A 20,189-nucleotide genomic window follows, 5' to 3' on the forward strand; every position below is an offset into this window, starting at 1 on the left:
ACCTTTGACACCCTGACTGCCTCACGCCTCAGCGCAGGGTTGCCAGGTGGTCGTTTTCCCAGTTTTCCTGCAGAATTTGGTCATTTTTAGAGTGTCACGATTTTCTTTTATCCTTTTTTCGGTCTGCAGGTTCAACTCGTGCATCAATCAGAGATGCAAATTATTTCACATTTAATATTTCTTAAGTGTATCTTAAATTCACAAAGCTGACTGTGAAGCAGTGACCCGTGGAAGCCACGCCGAGGCGTCCCCTTCGCCGCTCTCTACCTGCACTCCCTCGGCGGTGACGGCCGAGCAGGCCTGCACCTGCCACATGCGGTCCGGATGGTGTGCAGGTGGAGCACTCGGCCAGCTCCGAGGCGTGGAGGCCGTCAGCAGGTCCTGCTTGTTGGCGAAGATCAGCAGCGGCACGCCGGCCAGCTCCTCGCCGTCCAGCAGCTCGGAGAGCTCCTGCACGAAGAGAGAGGCTTCAGTCTGACCCCTTTTGCTATTTTTTTTATTTTCAACCTGTCGCTCGCTTCTGTTGTCTTTCCTTCCATCTTCAGCATGTCGTAGAACCACAACTTAAGAAACCAAACTTGGACCAACATGAACTTAAAAACTACCTGCCGATATCTAAACTCCCCTGTCTGTTCAAATTGTTAGAAAAGGTGGTGGCGAACAGCTGACATCTTTTTTACAGGAGTATGACATCTATGACATTTTCAGTAAGGGTTTCGTAAACACCACTCTACAGAGACCGCCCTGCTGAAAGTGTCGGGGAGACTCGGGAGACGACAGTGCTGGTCCTGGTGGATCTGTCCTCAGCCTTTGACACAGTTGACCATCAGATCCTGATCAACAGGCTGCAGGACCTGATCGGCCTGTCAGGTCCAGAGCTCCAGTGGTTCTCCTCACATCTGACAGGTAGGAGCTTCAGAGTGTCACCCAACAACACCATGTCTGAGCCAGCCAGCCTGCAGTGTGGCGTGCCTCAGGGCTCTGTTCTGGGACCCCCCCTCCTGTTCCTGCTGTATTTGCTTCCTCTGGGTCAGATAATCCAGCAGTTCAGCGATGTCTCCTACCACCTATTTGCTGACGACCTGCAGCTGTACTGCACCTTCAAGCCCTCTGAAGCCCACAAACTGAGCTCGCTAATGAACTGCTGATCACTGATCAAGCAGTGGCTCAGAGACAACAGCCTGCAACTAAACTCGGAAAAACCGAGACCCTCATTATTGCCCCAGACAGTACCATCCCCACCCCCCCCACCCCACCCCACCAGCAGCACCTTGTGATCTGAGCCCCTCAACCATGACCGAATTGAGGAACCTTGGGATGATCTTTGACAGCTCCATGTCTCTAGACCACCGCTCGAGGCAGCTGGTAAGTGGTGTCTAAAAATGAGCTTGAAACGATCATTCATGCCTTTATATCCTCGCGGTTCGACGACTGCAACAGCCTGTTCACCTGTCTTAACAAGAAGGAGCTGGCTCGTCTCCAGTATGTCCAAAACTCAGCTGCGAGGCTGCTGACCAGCACCAACAGAAGGTCCCACATCACACCCGTGTTAAATCCCTCCACTGGCTTCCTGTTACATTCCGTATCCAGTTTAAAATCTTGGTGCTGACTTTCTGAGCTCTACATGGCCAGGCTCCCTCTATATCAGAAACCTCATCACACCCTACAGCTCGGCCCGAAGCCTGAGGTCCTCTGAGCAGAACCTTCTCAGAGCAGTAAGATGTACTGTTTATATGATATGTTCTTATGTACTGTGAATCGTTTTTTTGTGATTTTTACTCTGTGAAGCACTTCGTGACCGACATCTGTAAAAGCGCTATATAAATAAATTTTACTTACTTTACTTACTTTAGGGCTCATTTAAGGAGATACTGGGCTGAACTGAACTGTGTTTGCGGCCCCCGATCTTCCTGACCTTCATGTGTCTCTGCATGTGACCACAGGTTCCACTCCAGGATACATCATTTCATGTTGCTTACCAAACTTGTCTCTTCGAACCTCTTCCTGTCGGAGCTGTCGATCACGTAAATCTGCAGAAAGTTCCGGTCACATGGTTAAGATGTGGATAAATCAAGAGGAGCGTGTTTGGGGTTGAGCAGAACCAACCAGCACGTCCGTGTTCTCGAAGTAGTTCTTCCAGTAGGGCCGGATCTTCCGCTGCCCTCCGATGTCCCAGACGTTCAGCTTGAAGCCGGCGGACTGCATGCTCTTGATGTTGAAGCCCTGCGGAGGGACGGCGCTGAGCTTCTCCTCATCGCTCAGAGCCGACGGCAGCGAGCGGCGCCGGCGGGTTACCTGGGTGGGCGTGATGTGGGTGATGTCCTCGGCCGCCAGCTGCTTGAGCAGCGTGGTTTTCCCGGCGTTGTCCAGGCCCAGCAGCAGCAGGCGCACCTCCTGGTCCGGGGACTGCTTCAGCCTCCGGAGGATGGACAGCAGGCCCTGCGGGGGGGTCACAGTGACACAGCGGGTTCGCCGGGCGCCGTGTTATCCCCACGGCAGGGTCAGGAGCTGACCTGCATCAGGTAAAGCTTTAATAAGCTGCACCGGGACACGGGAGGGGATGGAGGGTGTTAAACGCTCAGAACCATCCAGAGCCGGCGGATTTAGAACGCGGCCGCCTGCTATAAATGTGCTGCGGCAGAAGCTCCTCTTTGGCCGCTGAAGATTACGCGTCTGCTGTGAGAGGCTGCAGAGCGGCGATTTCCAGGGAGGACTTTGGCTCAAGCTCTTTACCGCTCGGTGAACTCTGCGACCTGCGGCATGTTTCCCAACGTGCAGATCGTTTCATCTGGAATCACTGCCCGCCGTCCGCCTGGCTTCTGGCATTACGTACCGCTCTGTGCACATTTTATCCTCTGACTCTGATTTCCTCTTCTTCATTCACACTGTCTGCAACTTATTCTTCTTATTCCCACTGTTGCAGGATGAAACTACAGTAGAAATGCTTAAAAATACTGAAGACATGTTGAAGAACATTTACTGTTACAAATAGACATACAACGTCAAATATGGTTGATTTATGACTTTGTTTTATTTCTTCAACCAACACAAGTTTCAATTCAATTCTACTGAAGAACAGAAAGAAATCGAAGTTAAAATTAAAAATGTTATCCTCTGAGAAACTCATTTTATAAATAAAGTTTATAAAAATCATAGAATTTTAAACAATTATAGGTATAATCAAGAATTTTCCAAATACAAACCTGACGCTGTCATAGAGACAGTTTGATTTATTTCCACAACATCTGCATTACAGATATTTGGTTTATGACATGATATACCTTTCATACATTTATAAGCTATTGTATATTTACATACGTATTTTATGTTTGTAACTTTTGTGCACACATACTGAATACCAATTAACGTTTGTGTCTATTGTACACCTGTATATACATACTTTTACCTACTGAAGTTTGTAAATGTGCACAGTTGGTTCTATTGCACATTTCTAATTTAACTAGTTTACATTTTTTATCATTTGCATATTGTGTTTATTCAATGTATTATTTTACTTCAGCAATTTTGTAAATTTCTATAATTGTATCTTTTCATATTTGTATCTCTTGTTTTTTGCATGTTTATTCTATTTTACATGTGCATCTATTATAGGTTGGTACTTATTTGACTTATTAGTGTTTCTTATTTTGTATACTTATTTCAGATTGTATGTTAATTTGCGTACCCATTATTGTAAAATTGTATATACTTTATATACTTATAATTAGTATATATTGCACATTAGTACTTATTATGAATTTAAATTGTTCATTTCTATATTTTTCATTTGCTTGTCAATCAATCTATCAATCTTTAGTTATGAAGCCCTTTTAAAACAACAAATGGGGCACGAAGGCATTGCATGGTTTAAAAAAGACCTCCACTCTAAAGCCCTCACAGGGTCTCTGAGCCTATTGTGCAGATGGATTGTCTGTAAATTTTAGGTAGCGCTTGCTGGTTTAGTTCCTTCTGTGTTCCCTTTAGCAGTGTAAATAGAGACATTAAAAGATGGCAAAGAGCTGTGAAGATACTACATTGAGTATTAATGTTATTACCATTCATAATGTTAGATACATTCTTTTTCCTTCCTTTTTTCATGTTTTAGGATGCAATTATAGCTATCTCCTACAATAACACGAGGTAAATCTATCTATCTATCAATATCTACTATCTATCTTAGGTTTGGGTATACTCACACAATTGCAGATGTTATATATTGGAATTCCAAAACCTTTCCAGATCTGTCCTTTTTTTTTTGCCTAATTCGTCTTTTTCATTCTAGTTTTCACTACATTTAACTTCCACTGCAACATTTAACTCGTTTACACTACATGTAGTCTTGCTAAATATGGTAAAATATAACGTGATCCACATATATAACAAATTATTGTAAGGTCAAAACAAATCAACAACTCTAAAACACATTACCATCTTGTCACCAGAATACTGTTTTTATTTAACATCCTTAATATTTTCCAAGTAGAAACGTCTCCTAACGAACCTCCAGTGAAAACAAACAGATCTGTGTGTGTGTGAGTGTGTGTGTGTGTGAGTGTGCAGTTTGGCTGATGGGGACTCACCATGCTCTCCTCTGGTGGTTGTGTGTCCGTCTCTCACGCTGAGTGGATTAACATGTTCATGACCGTGCGCTTTGACGCTGCAGCTGTTTCCATGGGAACGGTGACGTTAGGGTAAACAATGCAGGAAGAGGAAGAGGGTGGAAATAAAATATAATTTACACAAACTTTATTAAGTTTAATTTATTAGTTTGTGTAAACGTAATGAAATCAATGAAATCTCACTAACAAAATCTTCTTCACACTACTTTTATCTTTTATTTGTATTCCTTAAAGCTTCTGGATTTGTTTTTTAATGATTTTTTTTTTTAATTGTAGTTGCTTCAAAGTGGGCTGTCACCGGAAGTGCCACAATTAGCTGCTCATGCCACTCATGCATTCCACAATCTGCGCTCCCCCTGGGTGCAGCTGGACGGTGACCCGGGCTGCCCCCGTGCACAGCGGCACAGCGGCACAGCGCCCCCTGTAGGCGGAGCTTCCTCTTCTGGCTGCCGCCGCGCAGCGCCCCCTGCAGGCGGAGCTTCCGCTTCATGCTGGTGCTGGCGGTGTTTCCTCACAGACGAATAACAAAACATGTCCGAGAACGACGGGCTCAGCCATAACTAGCTCCGGTCGTCCGCCGGCCTTTACACAAGCCGTCGATTCGACCGAAGACCCAGAAAGATGTCTCAGAAAGCTGGGATCCATCGTAGGTCTTCTCAGTACCGGGACATGTCTGGTGCAGGTAAGCCCGGGCTCAGGCTGCCCGTGTCGGCGGAGCCTCTCAGGCGAGGCCGAGGCTTTGAGGGCAGGGTGGAGGCCGCGGCGGATCTTTTTGTCTCCCCCACAAAGGAAACGGAGCTCTACTGTACATCGGGGTGACGTCAGTCCGTGAAAACTTTCAAATTTCGACAGATAATTTAGCAACAAGCTCGAGTTTCGACCGGAAACCCCACAAAGACGCGATTTACCATTTATTTTTTGCAGTTTTCGCCGTTGGAGGAGAGATTAGCCGTTGCTAGCTGGTACCCGGCGAATTTACGCCTTTATTAGCGGTTCGTGCGAGCTGGACTGAGTTAGCACTGCTAGCTTCCAGATTTGATTTTAAATATATACAAACTAGGCTGATGATGAGCTTTAACAATGACAAATAACCACTTCCGCATTTTATTTTCTACAGTTTTATTAATTTGCACTTATCCGTACATTACTAGTCACTCTTTAAACCCTTATTCGGAATAACGGGTAAATATTTACAAACTGAAAGCTTGTTTTGCTTATTGTTTGTGTCTAATGTAAGTGATTTACATGTCCTTCCACTGTTACTTCAACTCTATTTAAACGTGTTTGTTGTGTTTGCTTTTATTCGTATCCTCTGCAACAGCTGCCTGTTACCCAAGCATCTTGCAGAAAATTAAATTATATTTCAAATCCTTTGCTTGCCTTCTGTTAACCTGGCTAAATTTAGGTGACCGGGGACTGAAAACCAACAGGCCCAGAAATGTGACACTGAGGTGACAATGAGAAAGGTTAAATAGCCACTAGAAATAGGTCAGTCGGCGGAGCGTTTTCCTGTTTGCTCGTGTGATTGAGCGGTGTTTACCTCCCGTGTGTGTTCCAGGGGAAGGAGTTCTGCTTTGGGGTGAATAATGAGCAGTACCGCTGTGAGATGGGCTACTGCTGCGGAGAGACCGAGTGCTGCACCTACTACTACGAACTCTGGTGTAAGTATCACAAAAGCCATGTTTTTCAGAGAGTTTTCTCTTCTGATTGTCTCGTTTTATTCCATCAAAATGCCCGCATGTAACCCAGGAAGTGAGGATATCTTGAGCCCGGGCTGGAATTGATTTATTCATGAACAGATTTATGTTGTTGAGCATATTTGTGGGTTTAGATCAGATCAGATGGGCCTTTTGAAAACTTTTATCACACAATGGGCAATTCATCTGCTGCCTTCCAGCGTGCCCTCACGTTCAGCACGCTCTCATTGCACAACTCGGTAAATAATAAATTATTGAGTCAGTCATCAAAGGAAACCAGTACACTTAATATGTGGAGCAGAGGGAGGTTTCTGAGCAGCAAGATAAAACCGGATGTGACAAAGGTCAGCACAGAAATTGAAACCAAACAAGGCAGCAATAACAAAAATGGCGAAACAACAATAAAAACCGTAAATGAGACAAGAAATATATTATGTCTTCTCAATAAATCACATAAGTCATTTAGAATGGGTGTGGTCTGTGTTAAAAGCCTGATAGCAGAGGGAATGAAGGACTTTGTGTCGCGTTTGGTGATCAAGGACGACCTGTACCAGATAAAATATATTCCAAATTACTGTGGAACTAAATGCATTTAATAGCAAATGATAATAAAGTTAATCAACACATTTTCTGGATTTTGAGGGCATTGAAGTTCTTGGACAGTGCATTGGAGTTTCTTATTTGAGGGATTTCTCTTTCTCCGAGTATGAAGTCTTGCGGTTCACACACCTTCTCTGGTGTTGCTGCACCGGTGCTGCTTCAGCTTGCAGTTCAAAGTTTCACTGCAAAAGAAGCATTCAGCTCTAGTTTTGTTAGTTTTGTCCATTTTTTCATTGAAGCCGTATTGTCTATGAAGTCTCTTTTTGACTACTCACCTTTCCCTTATCCTGGTGCCCCCCCCCCCCCCCCCCCCCCCTTATTAAATAAAAGATTTATGGTCGGAGTTTGCCTCTCACAGTCAGTTTTCTTGTGGTATCTATGTTTTCACACCAAGTCATCACGAATTCCTGAACAGTAAAGTGAAAGTTTGTTGGTTTTAATCAGATATTGGTGCTTAAATAATGAAAGGAACGGTTCCTCTGGCAGGGTTCTGGCTGGTCTGGACCCTGATCATCATGCTGAGCTGCTGCTGCGCCTACCGACACCGGAGGGTTAAAATGCGGCTGCAGCAGGAGCAGCGCCAGCGCGAGATCAGCCTCATGGCGTACCAGGGAGCCTCCAGCTCCTTCATCTCCCCTCCTCCTCTCAACCTCAGTGAGTATCCTCCTCAGACGGACCGACGTGCAGCGAGGTCGGGCTCTCCGCGACCTTGCGACTGTGCTTTTCTTCACCTTTCGCTGCCACATCGGCGTTTGTTTCCCGTGCCTGTGGCGGGCCGTTTGCCTCCGTCGAGCGAGAGGGCATGCTCAGATTGCAATCGTCAAACTGAATACAGATCAGATAAGTCACCACAAACAAGGCTGTGGTGGAGTAAACAGAAAGGCCGAGGCAGCTTCTTCCAGTGGAGTCTCGAAGGAGACTCGGTCCAGACGGACGTTCAGGCCAACATGAGACAAGATTTCAACTTTAGAGGACGTGCTGCGCAGTGATTCAGCAGGATTGTTGTGGGATTTTGGAAAGCTAGTAACTTTTCGGAGTTGAAGCAGCAGCAGGAATTCCTCCTCCCGCCCTGCAGAGTGGCATGGCGCTCCGCTGCTCTCCTCTGTCTTTAATTGAAATGCATGGCAGCCCGTCTGGAGCGTTGAGGGACCGTCTCCTGCCAGGACTCGGCGCAGTTGTTTGGTATGCACCGGGTGCCGGTGGCCGTGTGAACGCTCGCCTCAGCTTCTGCAGGCAGGAGGCGGGCGCTCCTCGCCTTTCACAGCCACATTCTGGAAGGTTTTTAATGTCTTCCTGCCGCGACACACCTGATTTTCCTGTCTGTGGAGTGTGTTGCTCGCCCGCTCGGCTGCGGTGTGCGATCGAGTCCTCTCGCGTCACGTCGCAGACGGCGTGTGAACACAGCACCGAGGCTCATGTGCAGTCACTCACATTACAAACTGATGCCGTTTCTTCAATTATTAGTTGACCTGGTGTAAAATGTGCCGACATATTTCTCTTTACGTGAATAATAAGTTTTTGAAGGCTTTCAGTTTTACTGCCTCTGATTGGAAGAGTCTGATGAATGGAATGAAGCTGAATGTTTGTGTTTTTCCTCCTCCAGGATTCTGGAACGACTGTAAGCTTCCCGACTACGAGGAAGTGGTAGGTCACCCCCCCCTCCGCCGCCGCCCTACTCCGAGAGCCCTCCTGAGTCGACCCCGGCCGTCCCTCCGGAGGCGGTCCGGCCCGTGGCCGCCTGCGAGCCGCAGCCTCTGCTGGAGGCCGCCTGCTCGCCGCCGCACCAGGAGGCGGCGTCCTTCCCGGTGCAGGTGCAGCGGGAGGAGGAGAGGAGGGAGCGCAGGCCTCGCCGGCGGCGGACGAGGACGAGGAGCTGGTCACCCGCGCCGCCACGTGACCGGGGACTCGGGCATCGAGGTGTGCGTCTGCCAGGTGGACGTGGACGAGGGCTCGGGCCTGGAGGAGGAGAGCGACGAGGAGCACCGCACCTGCAGCGCGGCGAGCAGAGAGTGCTGCTCCGCCCGCCAGCACAGCTTCCGAGAGAAGGAGCACGGCGCCGAGCTGCCCGGCCAGACCGCCGGCGCCGCCGACCACATGGTGTGACCGGCCGCCGGACTAACCAGCCAAAGCAGTGCAGCTTCCCGCTTCACACAGTGATGGCCGCCGCCGCCGCCATCATCATCAACATCATCAGCACGGGGACTGTCTGCGTTTTAACCTCCCCGCTAACACTCAGACACGTCGCCACGGTGATGCTGATGATCACTAATCTTTACCGGCTACTGACGAGGAGATGAAGACTCTGCACACTTTTCTCTTTTGGTTTTGCTTTTCTAACCGGGGAAACCAAACGGCGTCGCAGCCATCGATTGTGACTGAATCTCCCTCGCACCCTCTCCCTCCCGCCGCCGCTCGCCCTCCAGCCGTCCTTCCACTTGACCTTCGTCCTCCGGTGGAAGCGTCAACGAGGAGCACAGAAACGTCAGAAAACTGGCGAGGACTGTGGAATCGTTGAGTTTGTTTTGCCAGCGCGGCGAGATGTGGGGCACAGCTGCACGCCGAGGCCGGGGCCGACCGCACGCCCTCGCACGGCAGGAGGAAAGGAAAGAGCGCGGTTTCCTGTCTGGGCTTTAAATTTCACGCGGACCCCTCCCCCGACCCCCCGACCTCTGACGTCACGGCCCGCACAGCTGCGTGTGTTTAACGTCGCCGCTCCACTTATTTTGCATCGATTCCACAGTAACAGCCGAGCGGGCCGCCAAACTCTTGACAAAGGAAAGCCTGGCGGCGGCGCCGTCTTCATCCACAGCGAGTGTCGGAGGGAGTCTCACGGTTTCCAGTTTGGATGTGAATATTAAAGAAGGATGTATCTGCTTTTTTGATTTTGTTGGTTTTCCAGTTCATAACCCGCTGTGCTTCAGTAGAAACAACCTTCATTTGTAACAAAGCCCGTGACGGGCTGCTCGTCTGTGTATGTTTACGTGTGTGCGAGTGTGTGTGTGTGTGTGTTTGTGCTTCCTAGCATCTGGTTGAAATGAAAGCACAGAGGTGGGTTAACATTTCAACAGCACTGGTGTTTTTGCATGAGGCATGATTTTTGTTTCTATTTGAGTTCTTTAGCAGTTTTTTTTTTCCTCATGCTTGTCGGACGTCCGGATCTGGTTTTGGACGTCCGGATCTGGATGGGGCTGCGTGAGCCGGTCCCTCTGCAGCTCCTGCAGCTCTCGGCAGCATGGGGGATTTGCAGAGGTATTTTCCATTGGCAGCGGCGGCGTGCCGGCACTTTAGCGGGCGGAGGCTCGCAGCTGTGATGGAACCGCTCGCTCCTCAGCTTTGCTCCGTCGCCCTCGATACTGTAAAATAGGCCGCAGTTGCTATCTGTTGGGAAAACCACTGCAGTTTTTTAATTTTTTGCAGCATAAGCAGTGATGTTGGATTTGAACCTGTCAGCTCTGATGGTTGGAGGGCAGGCGGAGGCCGCCTGGGCTCTCCCCCCCCCCCCCAACCCCCCCACACTCATCCAAGGCCACGTTCACACAACGCTTTCAAAACGCTCAAACGGCACGGCCTCACTGAATGGTTGTCCGTACGTTTGCCAGTCAACGTTCGCAGCGTTTTGTTCTCCGGCGTGGTTTCCAGCGGTGCCCACTAGTGGCCCGGCATGAAAACTACATTTCCACTGGAAGCGTCGTGTCAATGGGGGCCAAAATGTCACTTTTCTGCTCTGGCTTAACACAAAGTGCTGCATCGAGATACATCAGAATATTCCACCTAGTATGCCACTATGACGTGAAACTCATCGTATATGCACAGTAGCCTGAAACGCGGTTTGATTTTTTTTTTTTTTTTTGTATTAAAGCTGCAGCATGCCCCCCCCCCATAAGAAAATCTATAAAAACATCCACGCTTCTGTTATCGTGCTAACCAGCTCGTTGCAGTGGTGTGAATCGAGCGCGCTCGTCCGTCCTCACACGGCGACTCTCTGCTGCCACCTAGTGCTGAGTGTGTCCGGAGTTGGACGTCGCCTTTCTGTTTTCACGCCCATCGGCAGACGCACTCAGACGTGTGTCGCGCCTCGAGCTGCCTTGCTGCGTTTGCGGAGAGCGTGACGGACGAGATCCCGCCTTACCAGAGCGGAGGAACGGTTGTGGGTCTGAGCGGCTGCTGCAGAGCAGAGGAGGTGGAGGATGTGGGACAGGAAGCTCTGTGCAGCTTCACCCGCTTCGGGTTTGTCGTTTCGCGAGTTTGTGGCCGTTACGGGAACGATCGTTGCTCGCCCCGTTTTTTTTCTGATCTGATTGCGATTGGTGTTTGTGAGATTAACAGCATGAGGAAAATGGAAGAAAAAACTTGCTTTTTTCTTTTCCTGTGGCGTTGTCATGATTTGTTGTGTTGGTGTAAGAGATTTTTCCTACTACAGGTGTATCTTTGTAAAACGTAGAGAGAGAGAGTGTGTGTGTGTGTGTGTGTGTGTGTGTGTGTGTGTGGACTGAACGGGGGACGGTTCCTCCCTCTTTCGTTTCTTTTTTCCCCATGTTTACTGCGAGTTAAGGGCTAAATTCCATCACCAGTCATCGACACGTCGTGTCCGTTCATCTAACAGCTGATTGTTTTCCTGACTAACTTCCTGTGTTCTTCTTCATCAGAGATGCGTGATGCAGCCTAACTGACCTCCTTCCAGATGCTTTTCCTTCTTCTTACGTCTGCCTCTGCCTTTGGGAGTTTAGTACGACCCGAGAAGCTTCGATCAGGCTTCAGACGGCTCCATATCGTCTCTGTGTGGCGTTGAATCAGCTCACGCCGTTCCTCCAGCTTATGTGTGGAGCCTTTATTTAAATATTAGCTTAAAAAAACATGTTTTTTGAAGTGTAAGAAACGTGACTCTAAGCTGGGAATTCCCAAAGTCTGAGGCAAACGCATTGCAGCATCAGGGAGTGTTCACACATGTGGTGCCCGTTTAACACGCACACACACACACACACACACGCACGGAGGCATTTTTCACATCGGACCAAAACATGAAAACAAAACACACACGGACTCTTTTTCCTTCATGATTAATTTCAGATTTCGTGCTCACAAACTGACAGAGTTCAGCCTGGTTTGGTTTCGTCCTCGTCAGAGGTCGAAGGATAGTTTTCGTCCTGATTCTCGACGTTCAGCAGAATTTCTCTGTTTGGCTCCAGCAGCAGTGAAAACCAGCAGCTGTTCGGTTCATGAATTAAAAACGAGGAATGAGGACCTCCAGACCTCCTGTCAGTCCCAGCCTGACCGAACAGGCGATGAAACCTTTCAGTTTGTGAGAAGGTGCAGTGTTTGTCGTTTTTTGGGGGGTTTGCTTTGAATCCCTCTTGGCCCGGGTTTATTTCACGTGTGAACACCCCCGGAGTGATAAAGCCTCTCCTTCCTGTTTGCTCTCACACTCTCAGGGTTGTATCCTCATTTCGGCGTCACGCATCTTCTGGAAAAACTTCACTCAACTGAGGCTATGCAAAAAGAAAGAAAAAAAAACAATACTGAAAAAACAGACCAACCCAGCCCTCCATTATCGTACTGTTAAATGCTGCGACCCCCCCCCCCCCTTCCTCCGCCCCCCTGCGGTTAACCTGTCGCTGGGCTCCAGTACAAGCAATAGAACTCTCCTCCATGTGGCTCTGCACTGTGTGTGGTTCAAAGAGTGTGTGCTTCCGGCGAGCCGACACTTTGTTCTTTCCTTCAACCACTAATCACTTCCTGCCACGTTTGCGGGGGGGGGGGGGGGGGGGGGGGGGAAGCCGCCTCCCCGGCCCCGGTTCCCTGACGGCTCTCTTCGTCTGCTCCTCCACCGCCCCGGTTTCCAGACTGAGTATTTAACCGTTGCCTTTAATCTCCAGTTATTTTCTATATCGTACACATGAGAGACCTCGACGATGAACACAGTCAGATCGCATCGGACCAGCTAAACCCCGCCCCCCCCTCGCCCCCCAAACCCCGAACCCCTCCAGCACTGGAAAAAGGATAAAGAAACCAAACCCCCCCATCTTACACATAAAGAAGCCAAAACTGGGGAAAAAAAGAGAGGAAAGAAAAAGAAGAAGCACTGACTGATGGATAAACATGTTGGTTTTAGTAAGAATTCTGCTGTGTACTCTTTGGGTCATCATTTGTATTATATTTTTGTAATAAAAGAAACTTTGGCGCTCTGCTGACGGACTCTCCTGGTGTTTCTTGACGCGACACTCTCCATCTTTTGTTTCTTCTTTAGATTCCAAATGGAACAGGAGAGAATGGCTGAAGGGTTTTCAAAAGGTTCCACTTCACCGCATGAAAACATGGACTTGTGTTCTCGTTTGTGAAAAGTTTCACGTTCACACGGCGGCGTTTTGAAAACGTGGGCTGCCAGTTGACGCTCTTGATTGTTTGCGGTGTTTCAGAAAAGTTCTGCTTTTCACCCCCGTTTCCACGGAGATGGAGTGTTTTCCAAAAGTTGCACTTCGCCCAGTTTCCATGGAGACTGAGCCGCAGTGTTTTCAGTGGCTTCTGAGGGCTGTTGTCGTGGAAACGGACACCCAAAACAGTGGCTTTCCTTTTTTTGTTAGCCTAACCCTAACAGTGCTCTTTCTCTTGCCCCACAACCATGTTACCCCTAAGGCAACATAGAAAAGATGGATGAAATGTAATCCTAGTGTGATTGAGATCAATCAAAATGACACAACAGGTGTTAGAAGACTTCTCGGATGCCCGTCCCTCCTGGCGCCCTGTTCGATTCCCCATCCCGTCCCTTCAGCTCTGAGGCCGTCCTCTGTTCGGGGGTTTTCCACGCCGGCTGGAGGCGCCTCGCACAGACATGTGACGGCGCCCGGCCATTGATCCGGAGCATGGGAGGCCCCGCCGCTCGGACAGTCGCACTTATTGATGGGAGCGGCGTCACGCAGACGTCAGAAGAATCGCCGGTCTGTTCCGGCGCGATCAGGAGGTCTGGAGAACTCTTTGAGAAGGAGAAAGTGCTTTTATTCTCTCGGTTTTATATAATTCAGAAACATTTACTGAGGCTAATTTTGAACCAGGCAGCAGATCAGCGTCGGTGAGGGACGGTTTTCCACAAATCAAAGCCAGGATTTAAAATGACAGTGGTTTGCACTCTGGCCTCACAGTGAGGGGAACTCAGGTTTGAGTCCAGATTTGAACTCGGAGACCTTTGGTGTGGAGTTTCCATGTTTACTCTGCAGTCATTATTTTGCAACTGCTTTATATTTTGAGTGTTGATCAATGTGTTTTAGGCTCAGTTTTGACTGTAAATTAGTTTTAAAGCAATACTTAAACATTTTGGTAAATTGGCCCATTTAGCGCAATTATTTAGTCATTTCGAACAGCATACTTACTTTTTTTGTGAGGGCGAGCTGTTGTTTATTCAGAGGCGAGTCGGGGAAGGTTTTCGGGACGGACACAATGGAAGTGGATGGTATTTTTGGTTCCCCCTCGTCAAACTCATGAAATACACAATCCAACAACCCCCAAACACTTTGGTGGACACGTTATAATCCGCACATTCACTACGCTGTGGAACACCAACAAATAATATTGTAGCGTTACGACACTGAAGCAAATACTGGGAACTACTTTTTCTTTTGAGATCACTACGCCCAGACGCCATGTTTAGTAAGTAGTTCCATCTTAGCAATCTTCGCATAAACAACTCAATCTGGTAATTTTGCATTAATATTTCACAGCGTAGTGAATGTGCGGACTGTAACGTGTCCACCAAAGTGTTTTGGGGTTGTTGGATTGTGTATTTGATGAGTTTGACGAGGGGGAACAAAAATACCATCCACTTCCATTGTGTCCGTCCCGAAAACCTTCCCCGACTCGCCTCTGAATAAACAACAGCTCACCCTCACAAAAAAGTAAGTATACTGTTCGAAATGACTAAGGAATTGCGCTAAATGGGCCAATTTGCCAAAATGTTGAAGTATCGCTTTAAGTGAAATGTCAGTCAGTGGGAGGAAGATGCTCTGATCTGGATATTGAAAGAGGAAGATGCTCTATAATCTGGACGTTTACTGAGGTTTCTTTCAAAATGAAGAGACTGGTTTTACAGTTTTCTCCATCATGTGAAATCAGAGAACCACGCAGATTTGAATGTTTGTAAAATCTCATCTTTATAAATCCCTCTCGTGTCGTCTCCGTCAGAACATGCAGCAACAGGCAGCTTCACATAGAAATGTTGACATGTCGGTAAACAGGAGGCACGGCAGCAGCTTTTCCCTTCCATCGAATAAAAGAGAACCTGGACAAACGTCATGCATGAGGAGAATCTAGGGCTTGTTTCTGGAGCGGATCACCTCTGATGAACCTTCCTTTTTATCAGTGGAGGGTAAAACTACTACTGGAATTAACGTTTGCATGTTTTCATGTGCATCTAAAGCCAACCGGTGACTTTAAATTAGCCTTTTTAATCCAAATATGCATTTGGTGGTTTCATTTAATCTACAACTGTTGTATTTTAACAGATATTCTGAGCCATATTTGGTGCAGTTCAGATGAATAACTAATATATTTTCATAAATCAGTTAATAATAGTTTTACGTCTTTGTTGTGCTGGAATAACGGCGTTTAATAGTTTTACCCTGCAGTGATTTAAAGGCCCGTTTACACCAAGTCCTCGGGTGAAAAAGGTTGAGTAACAGTCCAACATACGGAGGTGTGTTCATGTTTTTAGTGTATTGTTCTCCATCAGTAAACTAAAGAACAGCGCCATCTAGTGGACCAACATGAAAATTACGTCGTCTCCACTGTTTCTGTGTAGATGTGACACTTTTCTGAAAGGAAAACACAAATGTATTCATTTTCACTTGAAGCGTCGCGTAAACAGGATCTTAGTTTTATTCTTTGATTTCTTCTCACCGATTATAAAACGTATGAAAAAGCCTCAGAGCTCTCTGGCGCCTCCCACAGTAGAAACTTCCAAACTGCAACGTGAACTAAAATAAGTTAAAAACAATAAATAGGAATAAATAAAGTGGAGTTCGAGTCAGATGAAGGCGGAGTCCTCAGACTACTGATGGCTTTCTGCAGCGTCTCCGCCGTCTCCTGTCGGAGCGGCGGCGGCGGCGTCCTCGGGACTGATGGAGCAGCGTGGCTTCACTCTCGAGGTCGCTGTCCCTGGTGCGGCGGCGGCGTCCGGTGCCGTCCCGGCGCCGCTCAGTAGAAGCGCTTTCGGCGGCTCTCGCTCCAGTGGCTGTACACCACCAGGCCGATGATGAGGAGGAAGATGCAGCCCAGCATGGAGAAGAGCACGGTGAAGAAGAGGGCGATGCTGCTCATCCCCTCCTCGCCGTCGCCACCTGGAGGTGGAGGTGAGTCAGAGCTCCTCATCCACGGCACACTGATCGCCTGTGTGTGTGTGTGTGTGTGTGTGTGTGTGTCACTACTCACTCCGCAGCAGCTCCATGTTATCCACACTGGGTATGGTGATCTCCTCCTCCTCCTCCTCTTCCTCCTCCTTCTTGCTGCGCAGCACCGTCAGCTGGTAGAGCTTCAGGGAGACGATGTCGTGGTTGTCTGGCAGGAAGGAGGGTAAAACGGGTCGTAAAACACGGTGTGAAGAGAGAAAACACTCGTTCTCCCTGCTGGAGCAGGAAGGCAGTCCAAAGGTGGAGCTGTGTGTGTGTGTTTGTCTTTAGCGCCATCTGCTGACGAAGCTGCAGACTGCAGCCGCCGACATGCAAACAAATCATCTTTCAATGGATCATCCAGTCTTTGAGGGCAGCTTGATTTTATGTCGCTTTTGGTCGCGTCTCCTTGTTGAAAAAAATAGTAAAATACACAAAAAACAGTGTTTGACGGACGGCGTGTTTACCTGACAGGTCTCCGGTGATCGCCGTGGCGCCGAAGTAGTAGCCCCGCGGCAGCCGCACCCCGGGTATGTCCAGGCAGTCCCTCCACTCGTGCTGCCCGTCGATATCGATCATCACCTGGGGGACAGAGGCGACCGGCGGGTCACTAGGCAGAAACACCTCGGGCCGTGGCGTCTGACCGCAGGTTCAGAGGGCGACGGCTCCGACTCCATGGAGACGGGGGAAAGCGCCACTTTTCTGAAACGCTGCTCCATGCTGCTGGTGCTCCACGGTAAATGGTTCTCTGCCTGTATGCGTGTGATTTCATTACAAAAACCAGTCACAGCACCCACTAGTGACTTGGCATGGTAACTACATTGTTTTCCAGATGTTGCCATGGCAACACAGAGCTTTAAGACCATGTGTTTTCATGTGAAAACCTTATGAAAACAGGTTCTGGTACCTCCTCTTCTCTGTCATAATAATGAGAATGTGAGAGCAGCTCTCAGAAAGCGAAGCTAACCTTTAAACAGGACTGCTAATGCTAAAGAGAATCTTTACTGACTTGACGGACTGAGTTACTTCAGGACGAACCTCCTGCTCCGCTCAACAGGAGGTTCAAGAAAAGTAACTGTTCTGCTGATGCTAGGAGAAATAGCAACTTCGCAGAAACTTTAATAACTTGAAGAGCATTACGATTTTTGGTGCAGTGGGGGTCTAGAGGTCAGGGAGGTGAGCTCAGAGGTCAGGGAGGTGAGCTCAGAGGTCAGGGAGGTGAGCTCAGAGGTCAGGGAGGTGAGCTCAGGACCACAAGTTACATCGTTTGAATCACTTTGCAAGAGTCGCAAAATAAACAATACAATTAATACCAACATGAAACATCTTAAAGCTGTGGATACAGCTGGAATATGAAATAAAATAAGAACTCTCATGTTGCCCTTCTGCTGAGCCTCCACTGCAGCTCTGTGGCGCCCTCCGGAGGAACCCCGCCCCACGTGTTGAGAACCGGCTGCCCTCACCGTGAGCCTGCGGCGGATGTAGCGGATGAAGAGGAAGGTGTCGTGCTTCAGGTTGCGCACCATGGCGTTGCAGCCGCCCAGCTCGGTGGGCCGGCCGTCCCGCTCGTGGTCGTAGCTGATGCTGCCGTTCCCCACCATGGCCAGGATGAAGGGGAAGATCCTCTAAAGGGGGCAGAGGAGACGGGCGGGTCAGTCCTCATGCCGGCTCGGCGCCGGCGGTCCGGGATCATGCAGGGTGCAGTCATGCAGACGGTTTCCACAGCGACCCTCCAGTTCCTCTGAACCTTCTCCACACAGTAACCATGCAAAGACCGACACACCCGACACCGACCCCCGGGACGTGGACTCCTCCAGACCGCCGAGGGTCTGCGGAGGGATCGTCCTGCGGAATGTTCCACCGGATCGAGACCCGGAGGACGTGAAGGTTCAAACACCTGGAACCGCGGCCCCGTTTACGAGACAGAGGCTTCAAACTATGCCCTGCTGCCTCGGCGGCCGTGGCGTCACGGCTGACGGGTGAGTGTTTTCAGTCACGGGGTCATGCTCAGGTTACCTGTGTGCGGCTGGTGTACCTCTTCTTCTGCGCCTGTCTCCAAACGGTTGCACAAGAGAGCACAAATACAGCCTCCTTTACACAAATCTGCAGGCGCAGCGACTCTCAAACCCCACCGCCGCCGCCGCCGCATACCTCTAAGTGTTTCTCCTCGTTGGGGTACGTGTCCACGAACACTCCCAGACCGGTGAAGTTGTCCATGTTTCCAAACACCGGGCCTGGAGGAGTGCACGGAGGCAGAGTGAGCGTCACCCTCCAGCACGGCCAGACCGGGAGGACTCCTGTGGGGTGCCGTCGTACCTTTCTGCATGCGCTCCTTGGTGTACCAGATGGCCAGGCCGTCGCCGTTCAGGTTCTTCTTTCCCTGTCCGTGAACTTTGAAGTGCACTTGCATCTCCCAGTCCTTCAGATGGCACGGCTGGAAACACACACAGAGGAGCACACACTCCGTCACACACTCGCATATCTGTGGAAAAACTGCACACTTGAAAAAAGACACTCAAGTACCTAAAGAGTCTAAAGTAATGTGAGTAATAAATGATTCCACACGAGTGTGAAAAATTTTTCTTAGAGACAACTCTAATTGCTGAGACACTGAGTAGTTTGTGTTACTCAAATGGTGGAAGTACTCAACAGTAATAGATTACATGCTCTATGCGAAGTAAACATGTCATTTTGTCTGTTATCAGGATAAATTTGATCATGTGAAAATACAGATCTTAAAGGTTTGATGAATTCAAATTATGGGAGTAATCATTAGCAAAGTAACTCAACTAATGTATATACTTGAAAAAGTACTGACCAAGTTACAAGTATTTAAGCTAATTGGGAACAAAAACAGATATAAAGGTCTGAATATGACATCAAACTGGAGTCGGACTCAAGGTTTTAAAGCAGGAGATTAGATTACACTACTCAGATTTCAGTTTCTCTAAATCCTTCCTCTGCCTTCGAGCGAAGCCGCAGCGTACTGTTATAATCTGAACTGATCTAGTCCTGTTAGCGCTGTTTATACTCACGATGCGGCTCCACACCGCCCCCTGCCGGCTCTGCATGTCAGCCGTGAGGCGCACCTGCTCCGTGGTTACCATGGCATCGCCCATCAGCTCCCAGTGGGAGGAGCCAAAGGAGCCCACACCTGAGGGCACGAGCGAGCACGTTCAAGCGGATGAAGGACAAATATTAAAATTCAGATATGTCAGTGTGAGGCTGAGAGGATGTCACGGAGTTCAGAGAGAGAGAGAGAGAGAGAAGAGAGAGAGAGAACAGCAATAACAACAACACCAGCCTGCCGGTTGACTCCATCCAGCCCGGCTGTGATGAGAACTGACTGTTAAACCCTCCTTTCCAGAAACATCTGTCCGCCCGCTGTCCCCGCAGCGGCGGGTCCCGCCACCGTACCTTGGTAGGGCTTCGTCAGGGAGAACTCCCGCTTCAGGAACTCCTCCATCTCGTGGTCGTCGTCGGCGAAACATCGGCTCGCTGTCAGGACGACGAGAACCAGCGTGAAGGGAGATTTAAAAGGCATTCTTTTCCTCCTGGACGTGACTCTGGACGGGAGGCGACTCCTCCGGCTGGCGGCGGCCATCGTGGCTCCACTGGGGCGGCAGCTGCCTTCCTATTGGTCCACCGCTTCACATGGCTCGCTGCCATTGGCCAGTTCGACTGTCGATCACAATGCAGCGTGTTGATTGGCTGCGCTGTACAGTTGTTTTAATTACGAATAGAGCATTACACAGATCAAAAATTATTGTAAATACAATTCAGGACTAATCTGTAAACCAACCCCTTTATTAGAGAATGCATAGCTTTCTAATTAATATATAACTAAACATCTTGATGTGTGTAAATAATGAATTACAAGTACCTACATTACTGTAATGAAG

At 48.8% G+C, this 20,189-nt stretch overlaps 3 protein-coding genes across 4 annotated transcripts; 1 reads left to right on the forward strand and 2 right to left on the reverse strand.

Annotated features, from left to right (window-relative positions):
• Nucleotides 1–28: 28 nt before the first annotated feature.
• Nucleotides 29–4,603, reverse strand: LOC115382608 (ADP-ribosylation factor-like protein 3). Its single transcript, XM_030084425.1, has 6 exons — nucleotides 4,581–4,603; nucleotides 2,296–2,439; nucleotides 2,107–2,223; nucleotides 1,980–2,030; nucleotides 268–450; nucleotides 29–67 (listed from the first exon to the last, which is right to left on the reverse strand). Exons 1-6 carry the CDS (start codon nucleotides 4,581–4,583, stop codon nucleotides 29–31), a joined length of 537 nt encoding a protein of 178 aa, XP_029940285.1. The 5' UTR covers nucleotides 4,584–4,603.
• A 29-nt stretch (nucleotides 4,604–4,632) lies between these two features.
• On the forward strand, nucleotides 4,633–9,163 carry wbp1 (WW domain binding protein 1). Its single transcript, XM_030084426.1, is given in 8 exon segments — nucleotides 4,633–4,680; nucleotides 5,047–5,301; nucleotides 6,178–6,280; nucleotides 7,403–7,570; nucleotides 8,520–8,573; nucleotides 8,576–8,743; nucleotides 8,746–8,796; nucleotides 8,799–9,163. Coding segments are annotated over 8 exon segments (1,068 nt in total). The 3' UTR covers nucleotides 9,020–9,163.
• Nucleotides 9,164–16,066: 6,903 nt separating this feature from the next.
• On the reverse strand, nucleotides 16,067–19,890 carry lman2la (lectin, mannose-binding 2-like a). 2 transcript variants are annotated; one of them, XM_030084771.1, is made up of 9 exons: nucleotides 19,705–19,890; nucleotides 19,323–19,441; nucleotides 18,604–18,721; nucleotides 18,439–18,521; nucleotides 18,304–18,336; nucleotides 17,751–17,912; nucleotides 16,755–16,869; nucleotides 16,331–16,456; nucleotides 16,067–16,239 (listed from the first exon to the last, which is right to left on the reverse strand). In XM_030084771.1, exons 1-9 carry the CDS (start codon nucleotides 19,829–19,831, stop codon nucleotides 16,097–16,099), a joined length of 1,026 nt encoding a protein of 341 aa, XP_029940631.1. In that variant the 5' UTR covers nucleotides 19,832–19,890; the 3' UTR covers nucleotides 16,067–16,096. The 2 variants fall into 2 exon arrangements, with proteins under 2 accessions (XP_029940631.1, XP_029940632.1); XM_030084772.1 differs by lacking the exon at nucleotides 18,304–18,336 and having other exon boundaries at nucleotides 16,097–16,239.
• Nucleotides 19,891–20,189: the final 299 nt, after the last annotated feature.

Source organism: Salarias fasciatus, assembly GCF_902148845.1.
Source record: "Salarias fasciatus chromosome 7 unlocalized genomic scaffold, fSalaFa1.1 super_scaffold_4, whole genome shotgun sequence".
NCBI lineage: Eukaryota > Metazoa > Chordata > Actinopteri > Blenniiformes > Blenniidae > Salarias > Salarias fasciatus.